The sequence below is a fragment of the Mytilus trossulus genome, chromosome 3 (assembly GCF_036588685.1).
Source record: "Mytilus trossulus isolate FHL-02 chromosome 3, PNRI_Mtr1.1.1.hap1, whole genome shotgun sequence".
Lineage (NCBI taxonomy): Eukaryota > Metazoa > Mollusca > Bivalvia > Mytilida > Mytilidae > Mytilus > Mytilus trossulus.
In genome coordinates this window covers 25,875,066-25,902,459 of record NC_086375.1, presented here as the reverse complement: position 1 = coordinate 25,902,459, position 27,394 = coordinate 25,875,066, and the positions used below count along the sequence as shown (strand labels likewise).

General features: G+C 31.0%; 2 protein-coding genes across 3 annotated transcripts in view; one reads left to right on the top strand and one right to left on the bottom strand.

Annotated features, from left to right (window-relative positions):
* Positions 1 to 1,955: 1,955 nt before the first annotated feature.
* Positions 1,956 to 20,859, bottom strand: LOC134710985 (axin interactor, dorsalization-associated protein-like). 2 transcript variants are annotated; one of them, XM_063571408.1, is made up of 10 exons: positions 20,584 to 20,859; positions 17,606 to 17,669; positions 16,457 to 16,510; positions 14,066 to 14,120; positions 12,278 to 12,368; positions 10,723 to 10,766; positions 8,848 to 9,003; positions 8,284 to 8,406; positions 3,457 to 3,574; positions 1,956 to 2,721 (listed from the first exon to the last, which is right to left on the bottom strand). In XM_063571408.1, exons 1-10 carry the CDS (start codon positions 20,697 to 20,699, stop codon positions 2,628 to 2,630), a joined length of 915 nt encoding a protein of 304 aa, XP_063427478.1. In that variant the 5' UTR covers positions 20,700 to 20,859; the 3' UTR covers positions 1,956 to 2,627. The 2 variants fall into 2 exon arrangements, with proteins under 2 accessions (XP_063427478.1, XP_063427479.1); XM_063571409.1 differs by having other exon boundaries at positions 8,848 to 8,976; positions 20,584 to 20,857.
* Positions 20,860 to 20,889: 30 nt separating this feature from the next.
* Positions 20,890 to 27,394, top strand: part of LOC134710984 (son of sevenless homolog 2-like) — a 45,699-nt gene continuing 39,194 nt past the window's right edge. The window contains exons 1-2 of the mRNA XM_063571407.1: positions 20,890 to 21,288; positions 26,317 to 26,577. Of these exons, the coding sequence (XP_063427477.1) occupies positions 21,187 to 21,288; positions 26,317 to 26,577 (363 nt within the window). The 5' untranslated portion in view covers positions 20,890 to 21,186. The remainder of the gene's footprint in view (positions 21,289 to 26,316; positions 26,578 to 27,394) is intronic.

Here is a 27,394-nt window from a genome sequence, read left to right as displayed (position 1 = left end):
AATGGCCTATATGTATGCCTAATTTATCCTTCAATAAATGTTTCTCCTGGGTGCTTTTTCATTTTACTAGATGTGGTATAGTATTAAGGGAAGTTATATTTATGTCAAAGGTTGGGAGTCATTTATGATTGTATGTCCATTAAATGTATGAAAAATAACATGATAACAGTATGAAGCTTAAGGCTGTTGGATTATTCCTTTTGAATAGAACAGCCTGTACATCTCCTTTGAATTGTTTTATATTTGTCCTTTTAGGGCCTATTATAGCGGACTATGTGGTTTGTGCTTTGCTCATTGTTGAAGGTTGAACATTGATTGTTGTTACTTTCTGTGTCTTATGGTATTTTGTGGAGAGTTGTCTCCTTGGTAATCATTGTAGGTCTTTTTATTTTGATAATGACAGGTCACTTCTGTAATGGCGTATAAATTGAATGTGTTTGCCCTGAATGTTATTTTTCACATGTAAATCCAGATGTGTTTCAATTACAACAAAAAATATTTGTCATTTTCATACAGAACAAAAGATTACTATAAAACATTTTATTATGTATAACAATAACTAGAGCTACAATAAAACTACAATGTAATAGAGAGAACACAAGATTATAAAGAACAAATTAATGGAAGACATCACTCACGATTTTCTGCCTATTGAACACATAGCTTATGCTGAACTTTCTACTATGACTTTACTTGTACAATTATAAGGTAAAGTGTATTATGGGTAATATTTAACCAAAATTTTCACTAATGATTTGAATGAAACTTAATTTAATGCTGAATTAACTACTAAGAATTTATTGTGCAATAGATATTAAAGAATAAGGTGTATTACAGGCCTTATTTTGGCAAAATTTTCACTGAAATTTAACTAATTATTTGAATGGAACTTAATTTAATGCTGAATTAGCTACTATGAATTTACTTCTGCAATAAGGTGTATTACAGGACTTATTTGGGACAAATTTTCATTGAAATTTAACAAATTATTGAAATGAATCTAAATCTATGCAATCTTTCATTCTTCCAATCTCAGAAAATATTTATAATATCTTATAGACCTTACAACTACCTTTCATACATAGCTATCAATTATAAATAATAAATTGTTGTAATGCTTCAATTAATAAGGCAAAGAGCTATATCTCTTCTGGACCAGAAACCATATGAAATTGTGAATAAACATGAACTGTGCAAAAATCAATAACTCGTTTTATTTTGGAAGTTCTGAAGACATTTATGATAATTTATGTGTATCCCAACCAGAAAGCTTAAAGGTCATGAACACCACAAGATTAGACAAACAATGCTTATGAACACTTACGATAAATAAAGCTATAAAAATATAACTAAGAAACTAAATAAATCACTAACAAACAGCTGTCACCTTATTTTTCTAATTGGGATTTAAATTGATAAGGTTTTTTTTTAATATCAATAATGCTATATTTTAATCCTAAAATCAGCATATTTCTTCACATATCACATCTTAAGAAGAGCTGGGGTAAAAGTTTGTGAGGCAAAATGAAAATACTAGTTTACCAAGAAAAATGTCTTGTAAACACAACAAAGGGTAAGATGGTACTATGTACCGTCTAAAATATTTGCACCAAAATTGACATTTTCAAAACTCCTTCCGACATGAATATCCTGTATCTATACGATTTATTGGAAAATTTACAAATGTATAGCTTATAACTTCAAGAGGACTTAGCTGACATATATGAGAATTTCCCCCAAAATTGACTAAGATCAACAACTGGTAATTTTGTTAAAATTGCAGAAAATTTAAAACCTGTCCACATGCACATCTGTTCAACAAACAGGGGCGGATGCAGGAATTTTCGAAAGGGGGGGTGCAAAACATATGTCCCAATACAAATGCATTGATCGGCAAAAATAAAGGGGGGGTGCGCACCCCCGGAACCCCCCCTCTGGATCCGCCACTGACAAACTAAAAAGTTCTATATTTTTAGCTGAAAAAGGAGGTTCAGATTTGGATTCCATAAGCAGTAAGTTAACTTCCTGGCGTTTCCTTGCCAAACTTTAAGTATCGGATTAAAGTCACTGATTTACTGATAAATGAAGGAAAAAATGAGAACACAGTTGAAGACTACAAATTCAAACATGTAACCCAGAAACTTGTTTTCTTTCCATCGTTTTCTTTTTATTAAATATCAGTCAAAACTTATGATATAAAAAAAAAACAATTTTGGCAAAAAAGAGAATGTCCCACAACCTCATCTAAAAATTTAAACTGGCTAAAATGCTTCTTAAGACTGATTTAATTTTCCTTGGTAGACAATTACTTAGTCTTCAGCTTTACATCTGTAAACATAGGATTTCATACAAACTGATTTTACAAAACACATAAACAATTACTATTGCAGTTATATCCCTTTATCCAATCAACAGTTATCTCCCATTAAAGCAAAAAATAATACTTATAAATTAAAATACTTTAAAAAAATATTACTGACAGATTAATTCTGTTATGAAAAAAAAGATAATAATACAAAAAAATACTACTTAATAAACTGTATAAAAAAATCTTCATTAGATCTGATATAAAATGATATGTATATATATAATAAAATAATATAGTTAACTTAAATGTAAATAAACATTTAGATATTAATCAACAGCTTCACATGTAAATATAATGGTTTTACTGTCAAAAGATTTAACTTCTTCCTTTTGAAATCTGTTGGTTTCTTGTATCTGAAAAGGATAAAAAACATCAAAAGTTAACAAATCTTACTGTAAGTTTAACAATTTTTACAACGTTTTTATTATTGCAATAATTGTAATTAGATAGGTCTCAGCCTAAAAACAGTAAAATCTTGCACTTTAAATTTCGATGCACTATTTGTATGAAGCATTTTCTGAAATCACAACAATGTGTGTGCTTTGTTCTACAAATGCAATAATAAATGCCCAAAAAGGAAACACAATTTTGTAACAGATATTAAAGATGTAAAAAAACTCTGTCATTCTTTAATTTAAACAACTTGTGCTTCTTTGAGTTTTATATATATCAAACAGTTTACTGTAAATCAAAAATTAATACAGGTTTTTATTAATTTGAGTAATGCGACTGAATGAGTCTCGCAATAAAAAGAACTTGCATTCTTAAATCTGATACATACAACTGCATGCAGAATTTCCTGAAGTCCCAATAATAAATCTAGCACTTATAGTCCATTCTACATAATTTGCAATAATAAAAGCATAATTTTTGAACTCACAGTATTCTAAATGTTTAAAGCTCATAATTGTTAATTTAAATTTACATGTTTTCTAGACTCATGAAAAGATTAAGAATACTTATTGCATAGACAGTTTTTAGACACTAACAATTTTAAAAGACTATATGTTTCCTCCAAGGTGTCTTGGGAGTTTTGTGTCATTGCTATGATGTTTAATTATACACATAACATAAGATGAAATACATACAGTTCTAAGGCAGCTTGTCCCTCTTTGATTTCATCTTTCTCCATAAAGGCCCAGCACTTAGTACTAACATCTTTTTTCTTTGGTTTGTAATGCTTCAATTCAAAAAATATTGCAAAACCTACAAAATATATCATATTAAGCATTTTATTTTTAAACAAGCATCTGCATCAGCACATCAGTGGTCTGAGCAATTTATCTAGTGTTTACTAGAATTTAAACACTAAGGTAATGAGCCCTAACCCTAATTATGGCAAGGTGCATTGACTCCAATCTTAATTGACTAGGTTTTCATGCCAAAGGTTGATGTTCTCCCTGTGTACTATTCCAGGTTCCTCCATCACTTCAACATTATTATATTTTAGAATGTGGATAATCGATGGATTCTGCTTAAAGGAGTAAGTCCGGTAAGGACCGATTTTGGCCTCAAATTTCAGTTTCATCTGACGATAGATTTTGACCACTTTTTAAACACTTATAAGTGTCTATTTCATTTGATTCAATTATTTTTTGTGAAAGATTTTAACTCATTTAGTCATTAAACACGATCCAATTCGAGCTGAAATATGAAAAATTTACCAATTAAGCGAAAAAATGTCACTTTTCATATGGTTTTTGTCTAAAATGAAAGTGGCCGCATCTGTGTTCATCCTCATTCTTTATATATGCTATGTATTATCATCAAATACAACTTACATTTCAATATTTTGGATGAACAAGAATGCGGCCACTTTCGTTTAACATGGAAACTGTCTAAAATTTAACTAAAATGCTGGAATTAGGAAGATTTCAGTAATTTAGCATGACTTAATGGTGCTAGTACCCAATATAAGTGCATTGTATTGTCAAAAACAGCCCATATTTATGTAGCAGAACCATTCTACTATCCAATAAATAACTAAAAGTTTACATTGTAACAATTTTGTAAAACTGCTATATTTTGGGGCCAAAAAGGGCTCTTACTGGACCTACTCCTTTGCAAGAATGTCTTATTCTGTTTCTATTTAAATCTAATAAGTACAACAAAATGAACAGTCGTTCAAAATCAAAATCAAATCTTTTTCTACTGTAAATTCAGAATTTCTTTTGTACATTTATTACTGTGATTATTGAAGAATGGATACAAATGAGAGATTAATTTTAGCAATTTCAGGAAAAATTACAGATAAAATATCAGAAATCATAATCATAAAATGGCAATGCATTACAGTGACTTGACTGTTAGTGTTGCTGTCCACCAATTGCAACTCATTCAAAATTTTGACCCAATTGCAATTTGTTTTATTAAACCAAATTGTTCAATTGGTCAGAATATTGAACAAATTGTTCAGTCAAAATGTGAAAGTGCAAGGTGATAAAATAAAACATACTTACAATCCTATAAGACTTTAAAGGGGCACTAGCTGTCAAATTCATGGTCACCAATTTGACTCAAATTCTCATATTTGATTAATAACAATGTAAAACATTTATCCAATCTATCAAACGTTTAAAATAAACAGTTTACAGAGATTGGGTAGATGATATGTAGGTTTGTTTCGTGTGTATTTAAATCCAAACGCCATCTAATTAACTATCGATTTGACCTCAGATGACCATATAAGCGATGTAAACACAAATAAAGATATGAATAGGTTAAACCAGCACGTGCAATTGGATTTTTATAGGTCTGTTTGATTTGAATTTATAGATTAAAAATATAAGTTTCTCGTTGTTTTTAATCGTATAAGAATGATTTATGTGGATCGAATTAGTAATCAAATGATTTACCGTAGTTTCACTTTCATTGTTGACATTTTTTTTCTTTAAATAACCAGTTCACGTACAATGCATGCGTTGTCAGTCTCTAGCTAGGGGGTTAAATTAAGTTCACATGAATACCGGTTAGAATGATGATGACGTTTTCACTTGCAAGTGAATCAGTCAAAAATTATGTATAATCGCTTATTTCAACAAAATTAAAGCAAATGGATTGCTAAAAGCAAATTATTATTTCATTATTCCAATTTAATTAATGATTAATCTAAAAAAAAAATATACTTTATTTTTTTATATATATCGTAGTTAGTGCTCCTTTAACTCCACTTTAATGATGTAGTGAAAATTTGAGTCTATCAGTTTGTATAGATATATTATAGTCATTACCATGCTTAAGGTGAAATTGTTTATTTTGAATAGCTATAAAAATGTCCAAACTGAGCTTTCATATAGTTTTTCTTTCTAAAAGTATTCTATATTCAGAAGAACCAGATATTATTTTAAATAAAACATCATATACTCAGGAAAATATGTGTGAAATAACAATATGCTTTTGACAAGTTTTCATGGGGAGATAACCTAAAATATTAATCTTTTGAATTAAGACGTTTTGAAAGAAAAAAATATTATCTCCCCATGGAAACTTCCTACAAACATATTGCAACTTTACACATATTTTACTGAATATGAAATGTTTTAATTTACACAATGTCTGATTCTTATGAATATAAAAGACTTTTCGAAAGAAAAACTATATGAAAGCTTAGTATGGACATTTTTACAGCAATTCAAAATAACAATTTCACCTTAAGCATGGTAATGACTATAATATACCTATACAAACTGATAGACAAAATTTGTCACAACATCATTAAAGTGGAGTTAAAGTCTTATAGGATTGTAAGTATGTTTTATTTTATCACCTTGCACTTTCACAACCTGACTGTGGTTTTCTGCAGCAGTTGGTTCAAATTTCTGACCAGTTGAACAATTTGGTTTAATAAAACAAATTGCAATTGGGTCAAAATTTTGAATGAGTTGCAATTGGTGGATAGCAACACTAACAGTCAAGTCACTGTAACAAGTAGTCTATGGAAAACACTCAAAATTCATGAGTCATGACAAAAGGTAAAGGGCTTAGCAATATCAACGTGGCAATATCCATGGAAAGAGATGTGCCATGCTAATACATTAGCATACCAAATATCATAGACTTTAAACAGACCTATTACCAATGTTATTTCAACTGATCGGGCGGAGCTAGGTTTTAATTTGCATAAGGACCGTCTATTTGAAGTAGTGTGTGATAAGGATGATTGCCGTTATAATTAATTCTGATTTATAATTACCTATCAGTGTCATCAAAGGAATTTACAAAAGAATGACTGGACACTTCATTGTTGAGTTTATCCTAATACACCTATCTATAGATGGACTGGTTTATTATGAGCAAACCGGTAAACTCCGACCAGTCAAGTGGAATAAATCGAGTAATAACAAACGTTCACAAAAAGATGTGAGACAAAAAGGGTGAACAAGCAACACATTTTTGTACAAAACCACCATTGTTTATCAAATAGAAAATAAACCAGTCTTAATTGAAAACAACATTTAAACCTATGATTGTGTTAGACAAGAGTGCACACACTGAAATGTCTCCAGATCATCTGATTTACTAATCATTGAAATTATGTTGTATAATTTTGTGATCTGTAAAAATCGAAATTTATTTTCTGAGAATTGTGATTGACTAAAAATTCAACTTGTGAATCGTGATGAGACAACCGAGGTCAAATGAAACCTGTGTGACTGACATATAGATCATAAAGTATTTCCATTCACCAAATATTGTTAACCTATTGCATATAGTATTAGAAAGACTGACTAAAACTTAACTTTGACCACTGAGTTACCATAAAAATGAGGTCAAGGTCAGATCACACCTGCCAGCTAGACATGTACACCTTAAAATCATTCCATACACCAAATATAGTAGACCTATTGCATACAGTATCAGAAAAACAGACCAAAACACAAAAACTTAAATATAACCACTGAACCATGAAAATGAGGTCAAGGTCGGATGACACCTGCCAGTTGGACATGTACACCTTACAGTGCTTCCATACGCCAAATATGCTAGTCCTATTGCTTATAGTATCTGAGATATGGACTTGACCACCAAAACTTAACCTTGTTTACTGATCCATGAAATGAGGTTGAGGTCAAGTAATAACTGTCTGATGGGTATGAAGACCTTACAAGGTACGCACATACCAAATAAAGTTATCCTATTACTTATAATAAGAGAGAATTTAACATTATAAATTCTAAACTTTTTTTTCAAGTAGCCACTGAACAATGAAAATGAGGTCAAGGACATTGGACATGTGACTAACTGAAACTTTGTAACATGAGGCATCCATATACAAAGTATGAAGCATCCAGGTCTTTCACCTTCAAAAATATAAAGCTTTTAAGAAGTAAGCTAACACCGCTGCCGCTGTAGTCGCTGCTGCTTAAGCCACCGCTGCCTGATCACTCTCCCTATGTTTAGCTTTTTGCTACAAAAGTCGCAGGCTCAAAAATAAAAACTGCATTTTTTATTGTGTGCATTCAAAATTATTTTTTTGGTAGAGAGGTCAAAATACAACACAAAAAACATTTTACAAAAGACCAAAAGAGTGAAAAAGTATAATTTAACAAAACACATTTGACTAGCAGGTCGAACAACGGATTTTCAAAAAAAAACCTGCTGACTGCAATGGCGATTGCCAAATAAAGAGATCAACAGATGTAACAAAATAGATCTCCATTATTAATTTAATACTAAACAGAAAACAATAAACTTGCAGAAAAGATGGTGAACTGCAAACATGAGGTGCAAAAATTGGTATACCATATCCGGATTTCAACAATTAATGTCTCTGCAGTGATGTTAGGAATCTGAATGGTATTTGGAAGTCCATAAATATATTGAATAGAAATATACATTAGGAGAGAAAAAGGTAATTGTATGATTAGTTGGTGTAAATAATATCTTGTGTTTATATGTGTTACATTGTCCATTACCTAATGGCAAACTATCAATACATTTCTGTACAAAAACATCAACATTGTAAATCAAATAACTTCCTTCCTTGCTCATAGCAATAGGTGTGTCCTGTGGTGCTGTCATATCACTACCACTAGCATCTGAAATTATAAATATAGAATAACTAATCCAAGAATTCAAATGTAGAAAAACATAGAAAATATGACGAAAAACACATTTACTGTGGATTTATTTATTTTCATGGGTATAATTTAAAATAAATTTTACAAAAATAACAAATACAATACACTGATAAGAATTAAAACTCTGCATAAAAATAAAAAAAACAACAAAAAAACATTTGAGACAATCATGCTCTTGGACTGGAAGAGTTATTACTGCATGACACAACTGACAGGTCAACATGGTTCATTCAATTTAAAATACGATTCCTATTTGGATTTGGATTTTCACAAGATGCTAATTTTGTTAGAACTTACTGATTTATTCAAAAAAATTTCGATGTTCCCTATCCTTTTGTTACTCACCCATTTTAACCTTGAAAGAGTTCAAGATTGACCTAACTTTTTGAATTTACAAACCTTTAACAGAAACAGTGATGATTGGGTCAATGTATGATACAGCATCCTTCAGACCTATCTTCTCTACCCTGATAGTAAGCATCGGTAATCCTCCATACGAAACTGGCTTTGGTAATAAACTTCCTTTAACTGAAACATCATATACAAAAAAGGCATCTAAAAACCAAAGGGCAAATATCACAAGCAATAACAGAAAAATACTTCACATATCCAGTAATCAAACAAATAGATAATCATAAATGCTAATACTAACAATAACCACTGCCTTTTTCTCGATCTCGATATCTATATCACTAACGGAAAGCTGAATACTAAAATTTATGATAAAAGAAATGATTTTTCATTTCCTATCATTAATTATCCGGTGACATTCCCTTGTCACCATCTTACGGTGTTTATATATCTTAACTTGAACAATTCGCTTGTGTATGTAACAATGTTTTAGATTTTAACGAGAGAAATTTGTGTTTTACTGAAAAATTATTACACCAGGGTTTTCGATATCACAAACTAGTCAAAACATTTACTAAATTTTATCATCGGTATAAGGACATCATTCGTAAATATGGCTCAACATGCAGACTTCTAATACGTTCAGGTATTTCACATCCAATTTTTTATGGAAATATTCTTTATAAAGCACAAAGGTGTCAGTATTCACCTCAGAAACTAACAAAACCTTTGAATAAACTTCTAACGGGAAGGATTGTGCCTGATGTACATATGATGAAATCATTATCTTTCAGTCAATTTAATTGAAGTTTGGAGCTGGCATGTCAGTTAACTGCTAGTAGTCTGTTGTTATTTATGTATTATTGTCATTTTGTTTATTTTCTTTGGTTACATCTTCTGACATTAGACTCGGACTTCTCTTGAACTGAATTTTAATGTGCATATTGTTATGCCTTTACTTTTCTACATTGGCTAGAGGTATAGGGGAGGGTTGAGATCTCACAAACATGTTTAACCCTGCCACATTTTTGTGCCTGTCCCAAGTCAGGAGCCTCTAGCCTTTGTTAGTCTTGTATTATTTTAATTTTAGTTTCTTCTGTACAATTTGGAAATTAGTATGGCGTTCATTGTCACTGAACTAGTATATATTTGTTTAGGGGCCAGCTGAAGGACGCCTCCGGGTGCTGGAATTTCTCGCTACATTGAAGACCTGTTGGTGACCTTCTGCTGTTGTTTTTTTCTATGGTTGGGTTGTTGTCTCTTTGACACATTCCCCATTTCCATTCTCAATTTTACTCTCCACTGGGAAAGCGTTAGTTTGAGTTTTTGGTATTTAGTTGTCAAATTTAAACAGACTAACTATGGATTTATTTATTTTTAGTAGAAACCATTTTTTGTGGTTTGAGGAAACCATTTTTTTTATTGATTTGTCAAACCTATTGTACATGTTACAGTGTTCCACTTAGGCCATTTTCACAGGGCAGTCCGCTCACCCGTTCCTGAGTGCCACCCTGTGCCCTTTTTGCACCTTCAAAGTCTGTTTGAAGATAGATTCTATATTATTTTGTTAGTTTAGATATGATCCATCAATTACGGCATGATGTATAGTTTGCTAAAGATTTAAATTTGTGTTCTAACTTAATCAACAATCCGCTATTTTTTTATCCAACAAATAATAATGAATCAACGGTATAAAACATCCATTCAAATGCCATAAGTCTTAAAACAATAGAAATAGGAATCTAGTGTGCACATTAAACTTGGTTTTTTTTTGTACATTTTGTGCCTGTACAAAGTCAGGCTATCTAGTGTATCATATTTTTTTCTTGGTTAGTTTTTTTTTTTTTTTAGAGTAATAGGGCGTTGGTTGTTGATATGATCTGGTTTTTTTTTAGTATTATTGGTGATTTTGTAAAAATTTACCTTTTTCTTGTCTGTCATCTTCATTGTCAGAACTGTGTTGTGTCCTGAAATACACATAAAAAGTTGTTAATATTCAAATTACTTTTAAAACAAAAATATCTACATTCAGATACCTAATAAAGGACTACATGTCATACCTTTTAGATGAGTATCAAACATTATTTCATACCTTAAATAATACAAGAAATTTTCACAGTATGCACACAAAATCAAAAGGGTGGTCAAAAATTTAAACATGTCATAGAATAAATCATTCTACAAATAATCAACTTAGTATTGGACTATTATAATGTTGATGAACAACCCTGAAAAACACTCTGAAAAAAGTCATCCACGAAAACCACAAAAAAATGGTACCCCACGAATAAAAGTACTTTCACAATATTTCGATTGCAAAAAAAATATGAAGGCAACATGGAATTTGCAAATTAATTTCAGCATACTTAGTGACTGTCCAATTGACATATTCTCCACATCTCTTTTTATTTACTGCAGATTCATTTTTTTTCGTGGGTATCAATTTTCGTGGATTGAAGAAAATATGCATTTTTGTGGATATTTCATTTCCTGGTTTTGCCAATCTCTGCATACTACACCTATAGAAAGTTCGTTTGAAATTTGAATTTGTGGTTCACCTGTTTCCACTTACCCCATGACAATTTGCATCCAACGAATAACAATGAATCAACAGTATACTAACAACAATGGTCAGGTTATTGCATTTGAGAACACACAAATGAATGTGGGTCAATATGATGCAATGTCCATCAAACTATCACATTTCCATATAAATTTAACAATGAATAATTCTGAACCCTATAGCCGACTGTGGAAGTCCCTTATGGGTTGTCAAGGTAATTATAAAAAAAATACAGTCCAAAGCCCGTAATTTCAGCAAAAATTAGCGGAGCGGATTGAAACTTAAAATTGATCTGTAACTCATCATGGTTAACCAAAAATCAGCCCAATATCTGAAGGGGTTTAGAAAAAAACTCTGAATAATGGTTTGTTGCCCAATGACGGAATGACGGAATTACGGAATTTCGGAATGACATACAAGGCTAAAACTGTATGGCACCCACAACTTTGTTGCAGTGCATAAAAATTGTCATGAACCAAAGATGGAATATATATTTAAATCCTAATTAACATGAACATAAACTTGGATGAGGAATTGTCTCTCATTGGCACTCATACCACATCTTCTTCTTTATATATGTGTTGAAATGTATTCCAAAAAGTTTCAAGTTGAAAAAGCATAACTTGATTGGGAGCTATCTAAATTAAATACTTGATTGATGATAAATGACAGATGAAGGTTACCTGAGGGAACAAACAAATTATTGTATGTAAATAAACTCATCATGGATACCAGGACTAAATTTTGTATATACTTCAGACGCACGTTTCGTCTACGAAAGACTCATCAGTGACACTCAAATCCAAAAAAGTTAAAAAGGCCAAATAAAGTAAGAAGTTGAAGAGCATTGAAGACCAAAGTTCCTAAAAGTTTTGCCAAATCCAGCTAAGGTAATCGTGGTGCATAAAAACGTACTTGATTCCATTGAATGTCTGTGATTGTATCTGAGCTGCAGTCACATCTACTGGAAAATCTTTACTCTTCTGATTAATAATATTCTGTAAAGCTACAATTTAATTTCACATATTTATGATAAATACGATTAAAATAATAAGGATATATTCAATTCATCAATTGATGAAAATGTTTGACAATTAAAATATGATATTAAAAGGATCCTATCCAAGGTCAGATGTAATCAAAAGGATAAACAACCTCATTTGACACAAAATATGTGAATGTTTAAAATATACTAAAATAAATTAGCTATCATGACTATTGACTCTAAACGTTTGATATATTCCACTTGAATTAAAGAAAAACTTTCATTTCAATTCAAATTCATATTTTTTACTTTCAACTTCAATGTTAACAGTACTAAATGCTCCAATAGAACTTACTACATGTATTGACTAATAGCAAGCAACTTCGCTTACACTTACTGTTTTTTTTTTTATTTTAGCTATGCAACCTATGTTATAGAACTGATGCACAACAAAATATTTTTGAGCTATAAAATGATGATCATTTTTTTTAAGATGAATTTACTGAATGAGATTCATGTCTAGAAAAATACAAACATGTGAAAAAGAAACTAGAGGCTCACAAGAGCCTGTGTCGCTCACCTTTGTCTATACACATATTTAAAAACAATGGACACAGGTAAATTCTAAATTGTGTTTTAGTGATGTGTTTGTAGATCTTACTTTATTGAACATTCTTGTTGCTACAATTATCTCTATCTATAATGAACTTGGCCCAATAATTAAAGTGAAAATTATTTTCTAATAACGTACAATTTTTTTTTCCAGTTATCTCCATCTATAATAATATTCAAGATAATAACTAAAATCTGCAAAATTTCATTAAAATTACTAATTCGGGGCAGCTGCCCAACAACAGGTTTTTCGATTTGTCTTAAAAAATAGGGCAGATAGATCTTGACCTCATCTACAATTTTAATACAGTCAGATTTGCTTTAAATGCTATGGTTTCAGATTTATAAGTCAAAATCTACATTTCCCCCTATGACTGTTTTAAGCCATGGCGGCCATCTTGGTTGGTTAGCTGGGTCACCGGACACATTTTTTAATTTAGATATCCCAAATGATGATTGTGGCCAAGTTTGGTTAAATTTGGCACAGTATTTTCAGAGGAGAAGATTTCTTTTGAAAGAATACTAAAATTTTAGAAAAATGGTTAAAAATTGACTATAAAGGGCAATAACTCCTTAAAAGGGGTCAATTGACAATTTTTGTCATGTTGACTTATTTATAGATCTAACTTTGCTGAATATTAATGCTGTTTACAGTTTATCCTTATTTATAATAATAATCAAGATAATAACCAAAAACTACAAAATTTCCTTAAAATTACTAATTTGGGAGCAGCAACCCAGCAACAGGTTGTCCGATTTGTCTGAAAATTTCAGGGCAGATAGAAATTGACCTAATAGACAATTTTATCCAGTCAGATTTGCTCTAAATTCTAAGGTTTCAGAGTTAAAAGTCAAAATCTACATTTTCCCCCTATGTTCTATTTTTAGCTATGGCGGCCATCTTGGTTGGGTGGCCAGGTCACCCCACAATTTTTTTAAACTAGATACCCAAATGATGATTGTGATCAAGTTTGGTTGAATTTGGCCCAGTAGTTTCAGAGGAGAAGATTTTTGTAAAAGTTTATGGGAGACAGATGACAGAAGCCAAGTGATGAGAAAAGTTCACTTGACCTTTCAGGTCAGGTGAGCAAAAAATAAACACTTACTATTGCCAATCTTTTTCAAATCATCCAATAAAATTCCCTCAATACTTCCTGGATTCTGAAAATTTATAAATAAAATGTGTAAATGTTATAATATAAGCAGAAATGGCTTAGTCTATGGTTTGTAATTGGAAACTTGAACAATCACTTGGATAAATAAAATACTGCATTTTTTAGGGTGTCAAATTTCATGATTTTCATTGAATAAGGTATACAAAATATTTTGGCGTATTCAAAACTTTTATCAATACTTTTGTGTGTACACTTTTGATTTGATGGAATTTATTTTGGCAATTGAGTTCTATCTGTGAAAATAATCGTAAATTAACATCCCACGAAATTAACCCGCTTTACTGTAGCATGTATGCAACTTCATGTCATATTTGAGTGAATTCTTTTCAAGCAGTTGTAACAAACTAGTATTGGAAGAAATGATTTGGTATGGGAAGCCAAGATAAAAAACACTCAAATCACCCAAATCATAAATTGAAATGGTGGTTGAATACTTTCATATCCTTTAGAAGAATTTGTGTGCAATTTTGGTTGATTTTTCCAGAGGCCTTTTCAACATATTGCAGATTTAAATAAAACGTCATGTGGATGAAAAAGATAGACAACAGAAGTTTACCCTGTGTGTGATTAGTAACATCTGGATCAATAACTGCATTATTTTAACAAGTTATAACGAAAATTCTGAAGATCAATCTTCAGAGTTACTAAAAAGATGTCTAATAACTTTTTTAAATTCTTGTTATCCTGGTAGATCTTAAACTGTTGTACTACATGAAGTAACTCTTCTATGTTAAGGATTTATAATATTCAGTTTTGAGTAGTATCACTGTTAAAAAATATAAATCAACTTAAGGTGGTACCCAACACTTTAGCTTAAATCAATTTGGCTCGTTTAATTTTCAAACAATTTTGTCTAAGTATTTACTTTGACCCTTTAACAAATATATAAAAAATTCAAAATCTTAGAACCAACTGTTTTGACAGAAAAATTACACTGGTTATATAGCACTTCGACAAACACCATTTTTGATCATTGAGAAGCTTATATTCCTTTTACAACACAACGTAATTAAAACGTTTAGCTGACTTTACAGAGTTATCTCCCTGTAGTGTTAGGTACCACCTTAAGTCATTGCAAAAAGAATTGAAGTTTTCTTTAAGGGCTTTGGTGTCTAAGTTGTTTAAGTAATTCATCAGCAGTATCCCTAAGCTTGTCAAATCTGTGAATGTGAACCCCCCCCCCCCCCCCCCCTCCCCATCACTAGTGAAGTCTTAGTTGATAAAGATTTCAGTTGATTGCAGTGTCCATCTTCAGGTATCCTGGCTTCCTCTTCCCATATAAACTTGCCACAGCACAATAATAACTAAAATGGCATTTAATACCAAAAAAACAAACCAACAAACTTACTTTTCTTTAAAGTGGTTAGATGATTTTTCACATCAAGCTATGATTGTATGTAAATTATAATGTACAAGCAGAATTCTGAGGGTAAACAACTTATGACCTACTTTTATAATGTTCCAAAAGACAAAATTTGCCCTCTTACATGAGATGTTTTCACTTAGTATATAAGAAAACTTTAAACTACAATTCTATTTTTTTTTATAACAGCAACCTAAAAGGTAATTTGTTAGTATTGTTTATAATTAGGGATGACTATTCCATCACCAAAGACAGCAATTTAGTTCTATGAAAACTATCACATCTTTCCAATCAAAAGACACCATTAAATAAACCTCTAAGTCTTTTTTTCAAAAACAGCTGGCTACCAGTCTAGCAACTTACATGATTTTTGCTAAAATTCATTTTAAATGCAATATAAGTAAATTACTTTCATTAATAAATCTCACAGTAAAATCAAAATAAATCTTTGGAAAACTATTTTTCACCTCTTTTTTAACCTAATTATTTTTGAACTATAATGAAATGCCACTTCTTGAATAACAAATATATTATCATGATTATAAATCTTGATAAATATTTCATCTCTTTACAAGTTCAGAGGAGTTAATATGCAGAGTTTAAGTATGAATTTATCATACCAAAGGCTAATATCTGAATTTACATATTAAAATGTGATATTTTGGTAAACATTATATCTGATCATGCTTACTGCTTATAATCTAACTTGAGTATCAAGCTAGAAATAACTGATAAATAGGGTTATGAATATATGTTTTTATCAACTGTTCACCATAATTCTGTATTGCTAAAAGGGAAGTAACTTGTATAAATAAATAATGTCAGCATCAATTCACATTTTAAAGAATTACTACATCTGTTACCACATTTTATTATTGTGATTAAAAATTGTTCACAAAATCATGACAAAAATCAATGTGAATATATAACTATTTATAAAAAAAATTAAATACACAAACCTGCAATGCTTTACATCTCAGATCCAAGCAAATAGATATCTTTGAAAGAATTTTCTGTAATGAAAATACAAATTATGTTATTACATGAAATACCAAATTGTTAGTGGTTTCTATAAAACATTATGTATTTGTTTGTATTATCATCTCCCAGAACCATTTATTTCTGACATTTCTGCCTCTTGTAAAAAAAACTGATCCAATATAAAACTAAAATAATGAGAGAGTTCTTGGAATTAGTTTGTTTTTGTTTCAAACTAGAATTCTGCATGCAAAAACTTTCACATTAGAGAGTATTTGATATTAAATTGATCTTTCATAAGTCAAGAATCAGACATTCATTGGTCTCCTATTTTAAATATATAAATTAAGTCCAAAATTGTATCGTAACACTGAAAAGATTTTGTTTAAATTATCTTGAATATATGGGGTTTTATGTTAAAACTTTAAACTTACAATGTGAATGTTTGCTTATTGTTTAATACCATGCATAAAGGTAGTCATGATAGCTGCTTTACCTAAATGTCATTTCATTCTATATTATAAATATGTATTTAAAACAGAATTCTTAATATTTATTCTTCAATGTAAGGGAAAATCCAATCTGCATTTAGAGTCAACTTATAATACCACTGTCCTAGGTTAGGGGAAGGATTGGGATCCCGCTAACATGTAACTGTTACATGTTTAACCCCTCCACATTCTGTATACAGTGTCTGTCCCAAGTGAGGAGCCTGTAATTCAGTGGTTGTCTTTTTTTTATGTGTTTCATATTTGTTTTCTCGTTCATTTTTTTGTACATAAGTTAGGCCGTTAGTTTTTCGCATTTGAATTGCTTTACATTGTCATTTGGGCCCTTTTATAGCTGACAAAGCTGTATGGGCTTTGCTAATTTTTGAAGGCCGTACAGTTACAAATGTACTACAGTAACCTATAGTTGTTAATTTCTGTGTCATTTTCTTGGGAAGAGTTGTCTCATAGGCAATCATACAAGTTACAACATCTTCTTTTTTTATATTTATTTAAAACTTACTCGATGTACTGTTTTTTTATTTTGGTTGACCTGAAAAGCAGATAATACATACATTGTAACAGTACATTCAATAGCTGAAGCCTTCATTTGTTTTAACAGTGTACATGTTGCAAACTTACTTTTTGTTCATCAGTGAAAATTTGACAGTCCACATTTGAACATTGCTGCAGTTGTTTTGAAAGTCTGAAAAAATATTAAAAATCTGAACTATAAATGTATCTACATGTACATGTAGTTTAAAAATTGAATGTATACATTCATTCATTCTCAGACATTACATTTAATCAAAGGAGAGTCAGGAAAATATTTTTTTATGTACTCAAGAGACAATTTCTTAATGTGACTATTTGCATGATTTGAAAGCACCCTGTTCACAAATCTCAATATCAATTGATTTCATTGAAACACAAACACAAGTACATATCCTTTAGGTTTTGCTTAGTTTCTTTAGTTACATAATTCTTACATCAGACTCTAGCCTTTGTAAGTCTTGTGTGTTTTTTAAATTTTAGTTCATTTGTTTGTTTCAGAGTTACGTGTAGAACTTTTTACTAAATAACATTAAAGCAACGATGCAGTCATGAAGAAGTGATTTTGACCTTGGATAAAAGGTTATTGGAGAAGAAGCCAGTCAAGGGTCTTCCTAACATTCTTGGGGCATACAAAAGTACTTGATACAGAAAAGAAAATTGAAATACAATGTACATAATTTAAACAATTTATGTAAGCCGTACAAGTTACACAGACAGAAAGGGATATTTCATCTTCAAACTTTTTAGCCGAAGCGTTGTCAAAGCCTGCTGCATCTCTTGAGAATGCATGTGTACAACAATTCTTTTGTTGAAACATGTGTACTATTGACCATGATTAACTTTTGATAAAGAGACTCAAGTATTAACAAAGAGCTCCATTCACCTGTGGAGTTGTACTCATAAGTCATGATCACATGACTGCGTTATACGTCAATTGGTCTATACCAATATACCTCAATTGGTGGATAAGACGTCAATTGAGGTATAATCCACCAATTGGTGGTTATTCCTGACCTGTTCAGTTATTAGAAGTTTTTGAAATTAAACAAGAAGTAAAACATTTCGGACAATATAAATTTTTGAACATATCTAGCAAATTAATTCACACTAAATATATTAGCAATTGGTATGCTACATGTAGCCAAAATAAAGCTTCTGATGGAAAACTGTTTAATTATGTGAAATTTAAGCAGAATTTTGGTTATGAAAATTATCTTTCTTTAATTAAGGACTTTGATTTAAGAAGATCTATATGCAAATTACGTATTTCTGCTCATAAGCTTCAAATTGAAGTTGGACGTTTTTCAAATATTCCACGAAATGAAAGAATTTGCAAAAAATGCTCCTCTGGCTGTGTTGAAGATGAAATCCATTTTTTAACTAACTGTGAAAATTTTAAATCAGATAGAGATGCTCTCTTTGACTTTGTTTGCCAAAGAATTCCAATTTTTTCTATACTGGATAATCAGCATAAATTTATTTGTTTATTAAACTGTGAAGACAATCAGGTCCTTAATGCTGTTGGTAAATTTATTAAAGTGAATATGAGTTAGTAATTGTATTGTTACTGTATGTAAAATAATGTTTGTATCTATGTATCTATCAAATTAATATTCTTTTTCCTTATTCATGTATGCTCTGTATGCCCCTTGTGGGCCCGGTATCGGGACCGTTCGCCCTAGTAACATGTTCGCCCTGGGTCCGTTTGCCCTGAGTTCGTTCGCCCTTAGAGTCCGTTCGCCCTACTAAAAATATTAATATTCAGGCATTGAGTGAAGTTGAATAAACTTAATCAGATATATTTCTATGGTATATATTCTTGAAATTTATGGAAACATGGAAATATCTAAAAGTTTATGGCTTGTTAAGGATCAATAAACAGAGAATTAAATCTGTTGCTAGACGATAATGTTAAATTTTAAATCTAATATGAGCCTCAACGTTATAAGTATAACAAAATTATAATACATGTTAAAATAAATCTACAACATGAATTAATGTTTTTTTTTAGATTTTATATAAACATATAATGAGGAACCTCGTTTGATAAACTTTTTATCATCACTGCCATAGATGAACCATAAACATATTTTTATCTTTTAATAAGTGGACTCCTATATTTTTATTAACTTTAGGTTTTATCCATTTTTTAAATTTTAAATCTAAATAGTGTTTTAATCTTGTGACAGTATGCTATGTACAGTGTAAATACAAGTTTTTACATTTTATCTTTATTATTTTGTTTTACTAAACTAAGAATTAAAGTACATATTAAAGCCTAACAATTTTATTTATTATTTATTTTATAAATAACTACGCATTTTAAAAAAAACAACCTAAAACTAGGATATTTTTAATGCGGTGACCCTGCAAATAGGGTGGACTTCCGAAGAAGAAGAAGAAGATCATTAATTTATTGTTTATGACAAAATAATTCGGATCACTGCTTATTGTGATACCTGTCTTTTGATGGATTAATAATAATATAAAAACAAATTTGTTTTGATAATATATTCAGCTTGAAATTAATTTTTTAAAAATGTACGAACTGTAAAACAGATTTACAAGTTCATTCATTATAATACTCTGAGACTAGTCTCAGTTATACTGCATACATTAGTGAATGACTGAATACAATTATTTTGTTAACTAATATCAATAAAGATAAATACATTGTATTCCAGTATTTTACTGCAATCAAAGGGAAAATGATGAAATTGATTGCGGCAATATAAATATTTGGTGAATTTTTCAACAATCTTCAACATATTTTGTTCAAATACTTAGAATTATGCCACTAGACAACAATTAGAAAAAAATAATAATCAGGACGAATGGACCCTGGGCGAACAGGTATCAGGGCGAACAGGTACTAGGGCGAACGTGAATCAGGGCGTACGGACCCGGATTCTGTGGGCCCTTAATTGGAAATAAAATATGTTCTGTTCTGTTCTGTTCATGGGATATCGCAAGGTATTCTTAAGGTGAGCTGACTTCACCCCTTTTCACAGGTTATACCCGACTATAATAAAACCATTATTCTCTACAATATTAATTAAATTAACCTCTGATATCCATCAATTGCTTCCAGTGGTTGGCCCCACAAATCTACATCGGTGCACCTTTCAAACGCTTTATGCCATGCTGCTATCAATTTATCCTCATCGTCAAGAAAAGACATTACGGATAAACACTCATAATAAGTAAGTAAAGTGACAGAATAAGTATCACTGTCTTTTCTTTGTATAAAAATTCATTAATTTCATGAGGAAATGAGCGTGGGAATATTTGTTTATTTTCTGCTCTGTGTCTAATTGACGCTTTCTGATCAAAATCGTTCAGAGGCTTGTAAATATTCTGTAATGCGCATGCGTAAATATCTCTAAACAATTAACTTCCTGTTATCATTTTTTGCGGAAGCACACACCAACACAACTTAATTTTTGTTTATATGTGCACACATAACATTACAATGTCTTGAAGACGTTCAATCCCTTAACAATGTATACAAATACAGTCAAATAGAACACTTTTTATCAATACAAATATGTAGATTTATCAAAAGTTTGAAGGTCATGGCTGAACTTCTTACTACGAAACGTCCATCGATTACAAATTCAATCATGGCATTACAATTTGTAACATAAAACGGTTAAGGAATTATAGCGATGTTTGGTACACCATCATTACAAGAAAATCTAGGTTATAATTTTATGTCTGATGACAATGCTTCAAAATGGAAAGGACAATTTCTGCATGCATTACAAGAGGTGAGTAGACCCTTACTAATTTTGGTGATCTACATTTGTGTATTAAAGTTATGTTGACAGTGTACATGTTCTGTTCTTAACTTACAGACGAATGTCAGGTGTTTATTCTTATCCCAGCAATAAGTATCAGTAAAGTATTCAGTAATTGGATTCATAAAGCTAATGAGTAATGTTTCTGATTACATTTTCACACTTGTTGAATTAATCACTATTTTAAATCTGATTGACTTTACACCTTTTGTGATTACCTTATGATTAAGTGTTTATGTTTTGTCACCTTTCATATTGCCAATCAATGCAATATTTGATTTACAAAGAAATTTAATTTGGTTGAAATCATGTATTATTTGAACAATATCATTATCTGATTATTGCATTTATATATATTTGTAATCACTTATCAATAGTGTAGGACACTATTTCACCTTCATGATTTTCAAAATTATTAATGACATGGCTAGCCAGTAAACAGTGGTGTCTTAGATGCATGATTTTATTTGTCTGTGCTAAAAAAAAATGACGGGTGCATGCGAAGACATGTCACTGTAACACTAGCTGAGTCCTGTGACATGTAGTGGGTCTCATTGGGGTCTAAGCATGACACAGGATTGCCAATTTTTCGTAAGCATGAAACGAGAAAGTCAAATTATTGTGTCATGAAAACAAGAAATGAGGTCTTGCGTGACCTGAAAAATTACAAAAAAATAAGAATTGCTTACGTACATAGTGTAAGTGGGATACAGGAATCTGACAAAACAGTAAGCGGGATCCGGGATCGAACCCCACAATGAGACCCCCATGTACACAATGTACATCAACATTATCATTCAGCTGTCAAAAATTATCAAAAACATACCTTCATAAAGATAAATCCCTAGAGATCCAAAATTAGTTGATGAAAAAACCTGACTGATTGCATTTTCTACAGGAGGTTTTTGGGAGGGTGTGGCGCCCTGCAACATTTCTTTTGCCTCCCTGTCCCTTTTAAAATTTTTACTAAAAATATCGACATTACACCCCCTTTTCCATTTTATTTGAAATGCCAGGCCATAATTTAAAATTGGTACTGGGGTTCATCTTTGAATGAGACTATTTCAAGTTTATATTTCTTTAAAAGATTTTAAGGCCCAACATATTATTGAAATTCACCTATGTTTCAACTTTCAATATTTTTTTGATTGAGTCGACTGAATTCAAATACACATAATACATGTATGTATTTGGTAGTATTTAGTGGAAGCAGCTATAAAGTATACAATACAATTTACATACTCTCTTGGTAATGCAAGTCTTGACATTTTCACAACACACCCTTTAACAATCATGACAATCAGGAATCCATACAGTATTAAAAATTAAACATATTTAAAACTTTCAAGAAATAAAGATGTACATTTAGTAAATGTATATTGGGTTTCTGATAATGTTCATAGTAATTTTAATTATTCTGAAGTATTTCCTAATGAAGAAATGACCCGGTTACTACATTTTTGCAATAGTATATTTGGTAAAATCACTATGATCCATAACAATGTATGTAAACATGTAAATTAAGGGTGTCCTAAAATGAAGTTATACATATATATATATATATATATATATGTAAATTCAAATGATGCCCTTGAAGTGTATTCAATCTGGTTAAGAGTGCCCTCATAGAAAAATAACTGTCCTTTTCAAAAACTACAGGAAACACTAGATTGGCTTATGCATTATATGGTATAATACCTGGGGAAAACAAGCAAAAATTATTAAAGAAAACAGGGGTTTTCTTGTCTTCTTAATATTTTGCAAACCCTGAAGATATCCGTTTCTAAGTTCTTCAGCAACAATCAAATCTCATTGGAGAGAATCGTCATGACAGCACAATCATAACAATGGCAAAAATTTAAAAACAATGAAAAGACATGCATTTTTACAAGCCTACATAACCATGATAACACTTCAAGAGTATGAAAATGCAGTTCCCAGCTCATACATGCGGGTCGTAATGTGGGTTCCTTCATGACGAATAACGGTAAAAATTCTTGCCAAATGACATTTTAGGTGCATGAAAATAAAAATGTACACATTTAATTTTCCCAAACATAAAGATACATTATTTATTTGAGACCTCAGATGAATCATGATAAGGATATTTATTCGGAAAATTTTTAAGCAATTTGATGATCACAGTAGCAGAAAATGACCGTTCAACACCTGACAGTATTCTGCGATTTATTTGCCTTTGATCCACGATCTTAAATTGAATCATTTTGTTTCAAAACTGGTACAGGTGTGGTAATTGCAATATTATTCTTAATTCTAATTACAAATTATTTTGTATATAAAATAGGATATTAGTTTTCTAATTTGAATTTGTTTTATGATGTTGAGGCCTTGTATAGCTTGTCATTTTGTATTGGTTTTGCTTATTGTTGAAGGCCATACATGCCATATGGTGATCTTTACTTTCTGTACCGTATTTAAGTCGTTAGTTTCTTTTTGATACATGTAGTTGTCTGATTGGCAAAATGCTACATCTAATTTTTATTGTGTAAATAAAGGAAATTCTGGTAAAAGATGGTTATGAGCTTTCCCAATTCCAACTAAAAAATTGGATGTGACAAGTTAATTGATTTGGTAACTTGTTCAACATGACAAATTCACAATTTAGCAAAATATTTGTTTGTGAATGAGATAACTTCAGGAAGGATGGTTGTAATTCATAAGGACCTATTTTCATATCTGAATTGTGATAATTTTGTACAATTTTCATTCTGTAATTAATGCAAGGACATATATATACATGCAGTTTTCAATACCAGTCATGATTATGAAGGACATCTGCCAGAATATTTATGAGTTTCTTTTTTTTCTTTTCAATTAACAAATGTCAGGGTTTTTCCAATTACACATGTACGTTTGTACTAGCAGAAATATTTAGGTACATTGACAATTTTAAAGCAGATATTTTAGCTAACACATTTCAATTGCCATTTTATACCTTGCTCTCATTGAGGCAAGGGTGCATATGTCAATCTGTCACACTTTTGATTTTCAAATGATAAGTACATGTATGGTACCGCTTGATGGGTTATTTGAAATTTGGAAACTCTGCCATCGAACCTTATATAGAGGTCAAGTTAAAGTTTGGCGTAAAAATCATTTCTGAAAATTTGGATTTTTGAGGTTTCTTGAAGAAAGTTTAGATACCAGTCCACTACGCACATCATTTTGATTTAAAATGAACCCTAAAATACAGGTTAGTTTCCATTTTTAGCTCACCTGGCCCAAAGGGCCAAGTGAGCTTTTCTCATCACTTGGCGTCCGGCGTCGTCTGTCGTTAACTTTTACAAAAATCTTCTCCTCTGAAACTACTGGGCCAAATTTTACCAAACTTAGCCACAATCATCTTTGGGGTATCTAGTTTAAAAATGTGTCCGACAACCCAGCCAACCATCCAAGATGGCCGCCATGGCTAAAAATAGAACATAGGGGTAAAATGTAGTTTTTGGCTTATAACTCAAAAACCAAAGCATTTAGAGCAAATTTGACAGGGATAAAATTGTCATACAGGTCAAGATCTATCTGTCCTGAAATTTTCAGATGAATCGGACAACCCGTTGTTATTATCTTGAATATTATTATAGATAGAGATAAACTGCAAACAGCAATATATTGTTCAGCTGAGTAAGATTTACAAATAAGTCAAATGACCAAAATGGTCAATTGACCTCCTATGGAGTTATTGTCCTTTATAGTCAAATTTTAACAATTTTCACCATCATTTTCCACTGAAACTAACTGGACCAAGTTCATTATAGATACAGATAATTGTAAGCAGCAAGAATGTTTAGTAAAGTAAGATCTCGAACACATCACTATCACCAAAACACAATTTTGTCATGAATCCATCTGTGTCCTTTATTTTAATATTCACATAGACCAAGGTGAGTGACACAGGCTCTTTAGAGCCTTTAGTTTATTTTTTCGACCACTTTCAGTCATGCCCCATATAATAGTCCGTAAATGTTTTTGTATGTGGTCAATAGATCACATTTAATTATATTTTTACGTGAGCATGAGTTGATTTCCTGTAACATGTTTAACAATTAAACATAAAGTGTAACCATACACGGACATATGTCGGATAAAAAAAATTAAAAAATAATTAAAAATAAATTGCCAATGCTTTAAACATGTTAAATTTTGTAACTTAAAATGACGAATTGCTGTTGCATCTACTTGGTGATAATGAAAAAAAATATTTTTGACAATTCCAAGAGCATAGAGATCTTTAATTTCATGTTTTCAATAAAGCAGAAAGACCAACTATCATGACTATAAAGTGACTTCTTTGCCTAGTTGTAAGAGCCCTGAAATATGTCATTGTCCTTAAATCAAATAGAGATCTTTTTAAAGAAAATATATACTGCTGTAAAATATTTACTGTGTTTCAAACTTGTATTGCAGTATTAGATATACATTTGTACTGTGGATGGATTTATTTTTATGGATAGCAAATTTCCAATTTAATTTGGGTTTAAAAGGAAAAATTACATGTATATTATAATAGACTATACTTAATTTTGTGGTTTTTCAAAAATTATCGATACTTGCCTATATGCATGATATCAAATGTTATTTATTGAAACACAAGAACACAAGGTTCACCTGTTTCCAGGAAATGTAATAAAATTAGCAGTATAATATCCCACACATAATAATGAATCTAAATTAGTTGCAAGTTCATAATAAGTACATGTACATGCAAGCCAATATAATGGCATGTCACCACAAAATACCATGACAGATTATGTTGCACCTTTCACCATATTGCATGGCTTTAACTAAATCCAGGGCTTGCGGTCCTAACACTCTGGAGCACGACTCTAAATCAACCAATCAAAAGACTGGATTTTGTGTTACTAGCACAAATTTTGTACTCTGGTTACTGAGTATTTTAGTTGAATAACAGAGAGCCCAGATTGTTATGAATTTACAATTAAGGACAAAAATGCTGATGTAAATTTATTTCTATTACAGGTTCAGCTTCAAGTTCATCCATCACTTAGTGCTAAAGATGATGCCTTAGAGTACATAGAAAATTTGATACTGAATTTGTTGTCCAGCTTATGTGCATCACAGCCACACACGAAACAAGATGTGGAGGACAGAGTACACAAAAACTTCCCTGATCCCATCGATAAATGGGCGATAAAGGAAGCACAAAATGCCATAAAGAAAGGAAATAGAAATAGTCCATTGGTGTTGCCTGTTGATAAGATTCATCAGCTCTTAGTCAGGGTATATATTTCATTATTTTTCTTTAAATTGGCAATCAAAAATTAAGTGTTCTTCCAAGTGTCATAAAAGAGCATGGTGCTATCTGAATAGATTTTATGATATAAATGTATAATAGATCCTGGTGCTATGATTTTAGGGAAACTGTATTATTTCAATTCCATGGTGCTATTTGGAAATACTCTTGGTGGTGATTTTTCGCAATACTTTGTGTTTAGATGTGAGTGTTATCCCCATAGTAACCATGTTTCTCTGTGATTCATTTTAAACCACCGATTTAACACAAAATTGTTATGCATGTACTGGTATATTAAGAAAGGTCATAATAAAAAAAATTGGGAGAACTTTAAATGTCCTGTGCCTAACTGTTGTACAGTAGAACAAAGGTTGATCAGACTTAATATGCTGATGCACCATGGGAAGGAGTTGTATCATATTGAACCCTATAATAGTAAAACATTGTCTGATTTATGTTCAGGTGGATATCTTTTGTACTGTAGCACTTAGATTGACAAAACTTTGTATGCAAAAGCATTCTTGGATTGGGATGTGTCAAATATTGAAAAGCAGTTCACTCTGACCTTGACCTTGGCCCCTATTGTGGTTATTTGTGTTCTGGGCTTTTTAATCTCTTGAGAAATTTTTGTAACCATGGTAACTAAACTAAGTCAAACAAATTATGCAGTTTTTTTGCTATTTTACTTTTATAGCCCATTGAGGAAGTGGTTTGTCGGTAAGGTTAGATCATTTAAACTTTGACCTTAGACCCCATGATATCTAATTGACCTTATAATTAAGCCAAAATGGTAGAGGAATGACC

Bases quoted from the DNA above. Each gene is read 5' to 3' on its own strand.
- LOC134710985 (XM_063571408.1), bottom strand. From the start codon at position 20,699: ATGTCTTTTCTTGACGATGAGGATAAATTGATAGCAGCATGGCATAAA. The intron at 14,121-16,456 runs GTTTGTGTATTT...ATAAATTTTCAG, and splicing joins TGAGATGTAAAGCATTGCAG to AATCCAGGAAGTATTGAGGG. The intron at 12,369-14,065 runs GTAAGTGTTTAT...ATTAAATTGTAG, and splicing joins TTTGAAAAAGATTGGCAATA to CTTTACAGAATATTATTAAT.